Genomic DNA, 12,709 nt, shown 5'->3' with positions numbered 1-12,709 from the left:
CGAGCTCGCTAGCGACTGCAGCGCCACCTCGTTTGTTTACAAACATGCAGGAGGTCCATAGGCATTGTCACAATGATGCTCGGATGCCTAACGGCATATTATACATTAAGCAGTCTCGTAGGCTACCAGGCAACATTGTGGGTGACAATACGAGTGAAGTTCGTTTCTTCTACATCTGCTACAGCAGCAGCTATGCGATGAGCCCTCTTCGTGGCCTGAGATATCTCTCTTCTCGTAGCACGTCGCTCAAAAACTCCCCCCGCTCCCTCTGCCGACATTGTCCGACTTTCCCACAGGTACATACGTTTGTTGGTCGGAGAGTGAACCTCCCCTAGGATGTGCCTCTCCAGTGATATAATTAAATGAGCCCAGAGAGCTGAGGCATTTAATGACGGGGTAAGGCGAATCGGTTATTCAAGCACCACTGTAACTTCGCTCCTGCGGTAGATGAAGGCATTTTTATTTTTGCTGCAAATCGGTTGATTCATTATCACTTTCAGGAATTGTGCCCCGGATGCGCAATTCCTAAAATTCATAAGTGGCTGTATATGAGAACGGGTACCTTTTATTTTTACATTTTTGTTGGTTACACATAGTTCATTTTTGAGCACATGAAAGAGAACATACTAAGAACAGGGCCAGCTTAGAGACGCTCCTTGGAGGGGAGATCATGAAGCGGGGTGTGCCTACTTGCCCATTGCCTTGCTCTGCGCATCGGTGAAATTGAGCTCGTTACGGTTCTTGATTGAAACATTTCTCAGTTACCAGGAACGGTTATTTCACCGCACTTTAAATCCTCCACTCCCTCTTTAAGGAAAAATTGGAGGACACGTACACTTAAGCTCCGCCTGAAGGGAATGAGACGTGATAGCGTTAACGGGTTACTGCCATATATGCGGAATTGGCCGTTCTCTTCATTAAATTCATAGATCCCTGGGAGTCCTCAGACCACAGCTTGTTCAGTTGTGCAGCTGTTAAACGTTGCGCCACTGCCCTGCTATGGCAGGTGCTACCACGGACGGGTCGGGCTTGTGCGGCCCGGGTGGCTCCTCCTCAGGAACCTCTCGACACCAGTGCCACCTGCCACGTGGTCACGTTTTCTCACAATCCAGTGGGTAAGTTGTGATGACGTCACAAGGTCACGAGATCTTGGTTGCCAACCTCAGTAACTTCTCTGGGTATTTTTCGCTCACAATTCCGACGACGAAAGCGCCGAATACTTTGCTGAATCGGAACGTCAAAACGTTTCAAGCAAACAGCTGATAATAAATGACTCTCACTTGCGTTACTGGTAACTAGAATACCTATATTACGGCTTCTGAATGTTGCATGGATGACTCACTTTTCTGTCCCATGGTGACCTTTGAACATCACTACGTAGGTAACTTCCTTGGCTTTTGGGTCAAAATGAGTTCGCTTTGCCGATAAGCATTCAAAAATTGTGTCGTTGTTTGAATCGGAGATGGCGACAATGTGCGGCATGCGGGCGTACACCTGCAGAAAAGAAACAGGTGGCCAAAATGTGACAGTGTGAGTAAAAAAATCCCAAAGCAAATACAGCAAATGGGTTCACCGATTCAGTGAACAACAAGCCCTTCGGTCTCAGTGGGAAGCTGGTCAAGCTCCACTTAATGCTTGCGGTGGCTAGATGAGCCACTTAGTACGTTTCCGTAAAAATCTGCCCGAAATACGAGGCCAATTTCATGACTTCAAACTCACACATGCTCACCATCTGGCAGGCGGTCGGCAGAATGCTCTTCACCCTGTGTTTACCAGCATGTTGTGGCATAACGTTAACCAATCTGAGAATGCTAAGCAATTGGTGGGCTTAAAATACAACAGAAATACCCTGCCAGGGTGGCAGGGTGGGCACGCTGCCTATGCAGTGTGCGGAACGCACTCAACGTTACAGACGCCAAGCGGCGTCTGCTCGGCTAGACGAACAATCGGCTGGGCGGCGTGTTGAAGACACGAGATGCGTTGCTATGACAGCGGCGCAGCAATGACGCTGAAGGTCAAACTGCAGCCCACGGCGAAATCGGTGCCGGGAGGCCAGTAAAGCTTTCGGAGATTGAGATATCGCCGTACACTATAAGCTTCTTGCCTGTTCTGAAAGAATCCGGGATTTCGTACGATCTGTTAATGCTGAATGGACTTTTTAGCCTGTGCAAGAGCCGCCTGATGGATCGACACGCAGAACTGCCTCTGCTCAGTGAACAGTTCGCCTTGGTGCGGGGGGTTCATACTGTGCCGGACCGGCTGCCTGAATGATTGATCGTTCTTCACTCATGTGCATGTAGCCCGCAATATTGATGTGTAAGTGGAGTGCAGCGTAAGAATACATGAGAATATGTGTCTGCATTGCGGAATAGTAAGAGTGTATGTAAAGATTTCGGTAGCTCAGCGCGATTGGTTTCCATGCATTAAAAAAAAAACTATAGCTAAAGCCTATTGTTCTCCTGCACTGGCCAGCGAAGGTGATCTGTTCGCGCCGCTGGTGGTTCGAATCCCATTTCCGACAGTATTTGTTGAATTTATTTTTATTGATTTATTAAAGCGAAAGCCTTACTAGGCTATGCCGGTGGTGTCATCAAAACTTGTTCGCAGCCATTGTGGGGAACAAGAAAGAAAAAACGTCTAAAAAGTGCTTATAATCGAAGCAGGATGATGTGAGGATGCTGCGCAAGAAATGTGCGGACGATCGGATGAATAGCTAATAAATTAGAACCAAAAATGTGGAAAAAGTGTCCGTGGCAGGGCAAAAGTGGCGCCAAATTTAAAACGCCGGAAGTGTGGTACCACGTGACCGGAATAGTGGGCGGAGTCAATTCGCAGCGCCGAATTTGAAAGCTTGGGACGAAGCGTGGTGGGAACTGGACGAATTGCAGACATTCTCTGGCAAACAGGGGCAACAGAGGCAAATAGGAGCAAATAGAAGCGACGAGTGCCGAGGAGGCGTCATTTCTTTCGCATTACTCCATTTCGGGTTATCGCAGTGATCTGGAATTTTTTCACTTGGTACAAGCCCCAAAACATAGCAAGCTCAGCGTTTGCCCGTAGGAATAGTGCTTTCGCACTAATATCATTTCATGGTCTCTTAAAACCCTCCAGGCGATCCAAATTATCCGGAGCCCTCCACTACAGCTCTAAAAAACGAAAAGACCAATGAGTATCTTTCTGTTCCGGTATTGTTGTGTTGATTGAATGTTATCAGACAAGGCCAGTGTTTACTGATGTCATGCTTATCTTCTGGTCAGAGCACTATCTGTCTTTTCCGTTTCTTTCAATTGGCAAATGAAATGGGAACGCTTGCGACTATTGCTCTAAATGTGCTCCTACGTTCAATGTTTACGTTCGCTGCCACCGTGCGTCGTAAATCATCGAAACCACGCGGCCAATTATAAGTTTAGCTGAGCTTACAAGCCGGCACCTTACGTCAGGCAATCCAAGGTCGCCAGGGCAGCGCCACGCTTTTGAAATCAGCACTTGCGAGACTCTGGCCAGAGTCATCAGACACGTTTTAACTCAGTAAACAATTGTACAGGACTTCGACAAGTGTCATGAGAACAGTCGCACCACCAGGACAACTTTCCTTGGCTTCATCAAACTATATAGCTCTATTTTCTGGGTCGTACAGTAAGCGTGAGCACACCGATCACTTCGAGTAATGCAGGAAGTAGGGCGAGTTGGTGATCTCTCATCTTAAACTTGGCACCAGTGTAGAAGAGGAGGACATAGTCACCAAATAGAGATGAAGACGAAGGCACCTGCGTGCTAAGTTTAACATCTATCACATTTCTGTATGCACAACGTACAGCGAATTTTCAGACGCCATCCGTGGCTGCTAGTTTTGTGTAGTGTGTGCAAGTGCTGTTTATAGGAAAAGTTTTTATGACAAAGGCTTCGAATAAGCTGGTTTGTAGGACTACGCCACGGCTGCGTGTAGTGTGAAAGCAGCCACAAGCGAACCATATTTACTCGATAGCATTAAAGGCCCCGGTCGCAGAAAATCCGGTGTCGGCGTTGTGAGCGAAACATGGTGAGCATGGCTCTCCTTAGTGGTGCCCAGATAGCAACTCAGGAGGCAGGTGGGCCACCTAGGTAGCGTGCCTTTACGGCGTCATCACAACTTGCCTACCGGATAGTGCGCAAATGTAGCATGTGTGAATTGAATCATAGTCCTTCAATATTTTTGATTTAATTAACGATTGGTCACTGGGGAATAACAACTGGGAGTTCCTGCCGTCGAAGGGCAGTGACACATTCCTTAACCGCTGCACCACTGCGCCAGGAGTGGTATGAGAACTCGCATGGATCAGAACTCGCATGGATCAATGAAGTTGAGAGTGACCAATTCCGCCCATATGCATTAACCGTTACCCTTATGGCGGAGCTGGAGTATCCACTCCAAGTTTTTAGGCAGCAGAAAAATTAAAGGACAAATGCGCTCCCCTTTTTGCTCATGTTTGTTTAATAGCGTTCTCGACAAAAACTAATCGAATGGCCTTGCCCGCTTTTCTGTGACGCAATACTGGCAAAAATATGCGCCACTGCGGTGGCTCAGTGGTTATAGTGCTGGGCTTTTGACCTGAAGGACGCAGGCTCAATTATGTCCACGGCAGTCGCATTTTGATGGAGGCGAAATGCTATAGGCCCGTTTGCTTAAGAACCCCAGGTGATGGAAATTATCCGGAGCCTTCCACTACATCGTCACCCCATAGCCTGAGTCGCTTTGGGATGTTAAATCCTATGACCCCATAAACCATCACAAGTCACTGGTGGGGAGAGAATGGACATACCTCAAAGGCATCTGGTATCTGACGGTGAAGCAAGTTAGGTCCATGCACCGCCGCTGTTGAGTCCAGAAGCAGAAGGAAGTTGAAGGCAAATATGACCCCCTTAAATAGTACCGCCATTTTGGAGAGCACGGGGATTCTTTCCGTTCATATGCTGGAAAACACAATTGCGCCCATTCATCGAAATCCCAACTTCGATACGCCCTTTTTGCGTTCTGCTCTCAATGAACGACTCAAACATTTAGCCTACATAGTTATGACAGTTATGAAGAGTATGCCAAGTAATTTCATGTGTAACATAAAATACCGCCACATATCTAGGAATCAACGCACAGCAACGTGCGCAAGCATACGATGCCGGGCTCCTAGGTGCAAGGACTCTTGGGACAGCAGGTAGAGACGCAATGTAGGGGCTGAATAACAAATAGAGGTCGGTTCCCAGAGGCGGCTAATATATGCTTCTCTATAAACAAAAATTGTCCCCATTTACGACAAAAGGTGTTGGTACATTGTTTGCGGACGCTTTTCGTAACTTTAAAACAGGGGTGTCGTAAAATTTATTCACTCCCCCTAGAAGAAACAGAGGAATGTGCTGTACGCACAATGGAAGCTACATAAAACGCAATACTGAGGAATACCATAAGAATAATGAGCGCTCCTTAAGATAGTTACGGAGCATTAATTTTTTATTAACTGAAGCTGTTCCCTAAATTTTTTGTTCTTTATTCAGTTGCTTCTGGACAAGGAGATAGACGCAGTGGGCAAAACGCACATAGAGCTGCAACATTATAAGCGTTCTCTAAATCCTATAACGACTGTATGTTTTTTATACGTTATTGCTCCAACTACCATTCGGGGGCTCTCATGCTGGGGCCAAAGGGGTTTCCCATTGATACCAGATATTTCATTTAATTTCGACCTATGTGATAGCGTAGACGATGTATAGCGTAGACGATGTATGCTCTCTTGTAGGTAGAGCTCCTGATTGGTCTTATAAGAACCATACTAATTCTGCCTTGCTTGCCAAATGTGAAAACGTTTACAAGACCGGCTAAGCTCACCGGTTAGCAAAGACTGATCAATAACCTTGCCAGGCGGGCACGCTTAACCGCAGTTACAATAACCACGGTATTTGTTAACGATGTCTACTACTGTTCACGTGGTGGAACCGGCAGTGGTTATCGCGATCCGAATATGGCGACCCCGGTTTTTGTCGTTAACCGAGAAAATAACGACGTCTGCGGACGGAGCGTGCCGGTCAGCCTCCGAATCTAGTACGAAAAGCGTACGTGCTGGCCTGCTTCAATAACGCAGATTTTTCACACGAAACCACGTTCCAAGAGTAACACCAGTGTCTAGAGTGCACTCCAACGGCGCTTTTATACAACCTTTGAGCACCTTTCTACACAGCAACAGCGCACTGCAGCACTGTCCTACAGTGTATAAGCTACGTGTTCGAGCGCTATAGCGACGAAGAACAAGCCCGATCCTTGCCGCGTCATGGTGTAGGCGACAAATTCGCAACACTCACAGCACCGAATGCCGCCAGCTTACCGCAATTGTGCTGCCTTCGAGCGCGGCCGACACGCCTTCTCTGGCAGTGCGCTACTACCCAATCGTTTCTGAGCCTATTGTTTCGCATGGAACACAAAGCGGGCAGTGCTCTGAAATTGGCCAGCGCTAGAGTAAATGGTCTGCTCATGGTGCTGACATATTGTCGTTCCAATGCCTCATAACAAAATAGGGATACGATTGATTTTAGCCATGCCGTATCAGTGGAGATAGTGTAGTTTATCAAATGAGTCACGGCACACAGACGGCACCTGCTTTGCGGCTCTGAGCAGAGAATTGCTTGTATTACAGTTATCACGTTTACCGGCTTCTCGGTACGGGTGAGCGATCCACAGGAAGGATTCTTTTTGTAGCGATAGTGACAGTACGCCAGCCACTTCGCGAGGTCAGCGTGGCTGCGCGCTGAGCCGTGGCACCACCGCTCCGCCAACTCTGCGCATACGCGGAGTGACAGCACAGCCCGCCACGGGCTCGCGCCTCGCCACTGCGCCCATGGCGGAGCAGATGCCACCCGCCTCGTCAGTTGTGCGCGTGCTCGGAGTGACGTCAGAGCATGCCGCTGGTGTGCCTGCCGCGCGCCTACATTACGCTAGCATTTCGAGCCTCCAGCATGCCGGCGCCGTGGCCACTATGGCAGCTGCCGGCGGCACGGCGCGCCGGCGAAACCGAGAGGGGAGGAGTGGAGAGGGGAGAGCGAGAGTGAATCCACGTCCAGGGACGAAGATAAGGAAAGTCCAGCGAAAGACTGGGCCTCTTCCAATTACACCGCTCGGGCAGCTCGTTGGCTGTCAGCATGTTCGCCCCTGACAGGAAAGCGCATCATGGTCCCATGGGCTGGCGGCCACCGGAACCAGCCGGCTGGCAATCACGGCGGCAAGCCACGCATGGATCACGGAGGGCAGATACTCTCCATAGCTTCGCGTTCTGCAGCGCCTCGTTGCTACGCAACCGTGCGGCACAGATCGGACGCTTCAGAACGAAAACAACGGCCTGAAGTTACTGAAGGCTGATGCAGAGTGCGGAACAAACAGTTGATCGTAATCGCAGCCGCACACATCGGCGGCGACAACGCTAGCGCGTGCCTTCAGTGCACAGTGTGCTGTGTAAGCTTGAGAAATCCTCAAAAGCATGCGATAAGCAATCGCAATCTAATGTCTTTCAGCTGACATCACATCTGTCTCTCTGTCTGTCTATCTATCTATCTATCTATCTATCTATCTATCTATCTATCTATCTATCTATCTATCTATCTATCTATCTATCTATCTATCTATCTATCTATCTATCTATCTATCTATCTATCTATCTATCTGTCTGTCTGTCTGTCTGTCTGTCTGTCTGTCTGTCTGTCTGTCTGTCTGTCTGTCTGTCTGTCTGTCTGTCTGTCTGTCTGTCTGTCTGTCTGTCTGTCTGTCTGTCTATCTATCTATCTATCTATCTATCTATCTATCTATCTATCTATCTATCTATCTATCTATCTATCTATCTATCTATCTATCTATCTATCTATCTATCTATCTATCTATCTATCTATCTATCTATCTATCTATCTATCTATCTATCTATCTATCTATCTACCTACCTACCTACCTACCTACCTACCTACCTACCTACCTACCTACCTACCTACCTACCTACCTACCTACCTACCTACCTACCTACCTACCTACCTACCTATCTATCTATCTATCTATCTATCTATCTATCTATCTATCTATCTATCTATCTATCTATCTATCTATCTATCTATCTATCTATCTATCTATCTATCTATCTATCTATCTATCTATCTATCTATCTATCTATCTATCTATCTATCTATCTATCTATCTATCTATCTATCTATCTATCTATCTATCTATCTATCTATCTATCTATCTATCTATCTATCTATCTATCTATCTATCTATCTATCTATCTATCTATCTATCTATCTATCTATCTATCTATCTATCTATCTATCTATCTATCTATCTATCTATCTATCTATCTATCTATCTATCTATCTATCTATCTATCTATCTATCTATCTATCTATCTATCTATCTATCTATCTATCTATCTATCTATCTATCTATCTATCTATCTATCTATCTATCTATCTATCTATCTATCTATCTATCTATCTATCTATCTATCTATCTATCTATCTATCTATCTATCTATCTATCTATCTATCTATCTATCTATCTATCTATCTATCTATCTATCTATCTATCTATCTATCTATCTATCTATCTATCTATCTATCTATCTATCTATCTATCTATCTATCTATCTATCTATCTATCTATCTATCTATCTATCTATCTATCTATCTATCTATCTATCTATCTATCTATCTATCTATCTATCTATCTATCTATCTATCTATCTATCTATCTATCTATCTATCTATCTATCTATCTATCTATCTATCTATCTATCTATCTATCTATCTATCTATCTGCCTGCCTGCCTGCCTGCCTGCCTGCCTGCCTGCCTGCCTGCCTGCCTGCCTGCCTGCCTGCCTGCCTGCCTGCCTGCCTGCCTGCCTGCCTGCCTGCCTGCCTGCCTGCCTGCCTGCCTGCCTGCCTGCCTGCCTGCCTGCCTGCCTGCCTGCCTGCCTGCCTGCCTGCCTGCCTGCCTGCCTGCCTGCCTATCTATCTATCTATCTATCTATCTATCTATCTATCTATCTATCTATCTATCTATCTATCTATCTATCTATCTATCTATCTATCTATCTATCTATCTATCTATCTATCTATCTATCTATCTATCTATCTATCTATCTATCTATCTATCTATCTATCTATCTATCTATCTATCTATCTATCTATCTATCTATCTATCTATCTATCTATCTATCTCCTACCTACCTACCTACCTACCTACCTACCTACCTACCTACCTACCTACCTACCTACCTACCTACCTATCTACCTATCTATCTATCTATCTATCTATCTATCTATCTATCTATCTATCTATCTATCTATCTATCTATCTATCTATCTATCTATCTATCTATCTATCTATCTATCTATCTATCTATCTATCTATCTATCTATCTATCTGTCTGTCTGTCTGTCTGTCTGTCTGTCTGTCTGTCTGTCTGTCTGTCTATCTATCTATCTATCTATCTATCTATCTATCTATCTATCTATCTATCTATCTATCTATCTATCTATCTATCTATCTTTATTACATTATTATTAATACATTAATACATTATTACTGATCCAGTGCAGATTCGCTTGGCGCTTTTTGACAGAAACTGTCGTTTTACACTTGTCACAAATATCTGAAAATATTTCAACGAAATTTTTGTAGGCCGTACTCGGACAAGTAATAGAGCCTTAAGAATTCCAATCATACTGCGAAACTAATCGGTCACGCTTAGCCCTATCAGTTATTTCCAAACATTTATTGCATACCGGTTGAAAACATGGATCGCGAGCAGAATACATTTTACATCCAGCAAAGTAATCACCTGCAAGCTTTTGTGTGATTAACACGGAGTTTACACTCATACATCCTTCAGACCGGACTAGTACATGGTCAGTGCACGACACTACAGTTCTGTCGCAAACAATTTGTTCTCTGATTGCTTCATGGAGTGTCAATTCCACCCCATATTCAGCTAATATGTTTAAATAATTGTTAGTCAAACCTTTGACCAGTTTTGAAGCGTCGATATTAAAGTCCCTAATTAGATATAAATTGCTAGAAGATGGTAGAATCTCTAAATTTTGCCTTAATAATTCTAATAAGGACGGGGCATGCTCAGATGGTGGCCTGTAGAAAACTTGTGTTATGGTCCTTCCAGATGACTCAAGATCAAGGACAAGTGACTCAGCTGTCTTAAATGCTAGCTGAGAGGTTACGGATGACCATCGCGATTTATAAATACCGCTATGCCGACGCCCCTTACTCTAGGTCTTGGAATGTAGTATTGTTGGTTCTCTGGAAGGCTGAACTGATCTGTTATGTTGTGCGAAATGTTTATTTCTCTCAGAACAAAAACTGCAACCATGCTGCATAATGTCTCGGATAGAGACTAAAAAGTGGTACCCGTATTTCTTAATATGGCGTATGTTAATTTAGATTGCATAAAAAGACGTGAGGTTTTTTTTTCAAACACCAAGCCAAGAGCGGTGCAGTTGGGAATAGAATGAAACCATACAGTAATTTTAGATCTGTTTCCGGATATCCTCTTTGGTTAACACGTTTTTTAAAGAACTGCCATCTGCCTTTCTGGCAAAAAGCTTGGCATTCTTTGTACACGCATATTTGGTTCCAATTTCTTTCGCCTTGGTCCGAGTCATCCAAAAAAAAAAACAGCTCATTGTTCGCCTGTGTCAAGTTCTCGTCTTAGTATAACACTGAGGAGATAATCTTTTCTTCTGGAAGTGATCGAAGCTTGCTTCGAGCGAGAAGCCATGTGTCGCGAATGGTTGGGGCGCAAAATGAACAAGAACAGATGGCATCTTGTTCTTTTTGGCGGGGGGACGATGTACCGCTACTATGTCTGTATTAAAATTGCTCAGCTCCTTTTTTGTAGCCAAGTAGGCCATTGCAGCTTTCAAGTTCTCGCCATTGGTGACACAAAGACTATGCAATTCTAAGTTTGAAAGCCTGCTGTACTGCTGTGCATTATTTAGCTCACCGCGAAGCTGGCTAATCACATCACACTGGTATGACACCGTTTTCATACACCGTGCGGCAACATTCTCTTCAAGGCTTCGTTTTGCAGCATCCTGAGCTGTGTTCTGAGCGACCAGATAGTCATAAGCTGATGACATGAACTGCACTGAGTTCAGGAGGTCTGCGACCACTTCCTTCAAGTTTAGGACTTCATCGATCCTGTGTTTTAGAGCTAGAAGTGCATCCACCTTTCCCTGTGAGAGTAAGAGGCCAACTATGGTATTGTTAATGTTTTCCAGCTGCCGAAGCTTCGCTGTTAGCTCTCGGTCTGCAGAAGTACTGTCGGTAGGATTATTAGATCCAGACTGTGCGAGAGCAACGCTTTTACCTTCCAATGGAGATGATCTAAAACCTCGCACTTCCAAGAGTCTTTTTTCGCTTGGCCAATGGATATAAATGTATTGTCAACAATGCCTGAGCATGGTTTTCAAAGATGATAACCGTTTCTGCATTCAGCGCAAGCCAGGTATATGCCGTCGTTAGGAAGAGCTTTTGAACATGCAGGGCAGGTTTTCACACCAACCATGACCGCAGGAAAACAGAGAAAAAGAACAAAAACAAAAAAATGAAAAATTATACAGCGCAAGTGTCTCGTTTCAAAAACACACAGACCACAGGTGCAGTCGGCGACAGGTCAGGAAAAAACTAATATCGGTCTGAAAATGCTCACCTCTCAAGCAAGAGCTTTTCCGGTCAGTCAACTGCGCAGAACTGCACCGACTGCAGAGCTGTGCTGCCTTTCCGAGACCTTTATACGCCGCCGGTTGATGGTGGCGTCCTCTTTCGATGCACCTTTGACTTGTTTCCTCGCGTGTCGAGGGAGGGTGATGCAGCCGGGCAGGCCCGGGTGCAGGCTTGCAGCTTCTAGCAGTCCTGGCTCAGTGAGACTATCCTGGGGTAGATCACGTGTCTTGGTAATGTTGTGAATAAAAATAATAATGTTTATTTAGACCAAATGTGTACCTAGGATGACGGAAGATAGCAGAAAAAACTGTCGTGGTGGCACCTTTACAAACCCGCAGGCCCCCAAACAATAGCAATGAAATCCTCACAGTCATGGTGCAAAATAAATGCAGTCAGAAACACCGCACTACAGTTAATGTGAATTTGAATTTGCAGCGAACAGCTAGACGTTCTACTCAAGCAAAGCAAAAAGAAAACTCAAAGCTATATTACACCAGAAGTCTCACCTGCAGACAGTGGGACTCCCTTGAAGCTATCAATCGTGAGGCTATGCGCGCCATAACATATCTTCCTCGTTTAACACCCATACCTGTGCTACAGGAGTTCGCCCAACTTAATGCACTCAGTGAACTCATCGACCAACGGGCGGCAAACCGAACTCGAAAACAGTCTCTCCAACTTAATCGTTTTGAGACAGTTCCTCTGTGGTCATATTGCCAGCTCAGTGACAATCGCCATACTGTTTCCCCGTCGGTATCAGCCGCGTACCTGCCTGAAGGGTGCATATTGTGCACGGATGAATCCCATACTGCAGAGAGGGGAGTTACTGCTCTGTATAGTCCATCTCATCCGCATCTTAACTCTCGCGCGACGTATACCGCGGATACGTGAACTCCCCTGGCATTGGAACATCAAGCCATTTATAATGCCATTGCTCCCCTTCCGCTGGTTCTAACATTCAATAGAGT

General features: G+C 45.3%; 1 protein-coding gene across 2 annotated transcripts in view; it reads right to left on the bottom strand.

Annotated features, from left to right (window-relative positions):
* Nucleotides 1–11,849, bottom strand: part of LOC144132431 (uncharacterized) — a 46,044-nt gene extending 34,195 nt beyond the window's left edge. Inside the window, exons 1-3 of one of the 2 annotated variants that reach the window (XM_077664838.1) lie at nucleotides 11,728–11,849; nucleotides 4,800–4,950; nucleotides 1,343–1,494 (exon numbers count right to left, since the gene is read on the bottom strand). In XM_077664838.1, coding sequence (XP_077520964.1) covers nucleotides 1,343–1,494; nucleotides 4,800–4,916 — 269 coding nt within the window. In that variant the 5' untranslated portion in view covers nucleotides 4,917–4,950; nucleotides 11,728–11,849. The remainder of the gene's footprint in view (nucleotides 1–1,342; nucleotides 1,495–4,799; nucleotides 4,951–11,727) is intronic. The other variant, XM_077664837.1, reaches the window with a different exon arrangement.
* Nucleotides 11,850–12,709: the final 860 nt, after the last annotated feature.

Source organism: Amblyomma americanum, chromosome 5, assembly GCF_052857255.1.
Source record: "Amblyomma americanum isolate KBUSLIRL-KWMA chromosome 5, ASM5285725v1, whole genome shotgun sequence".
NCBI lineage: Eukaryota > Metazoa > Arthropoda > Arachnida > Ixodida > Ixodidae > Amblyomma > Amblyomma americanum.
This window is presented reverse-complemented; position numbering and strand designations above follow the sequence as displayed.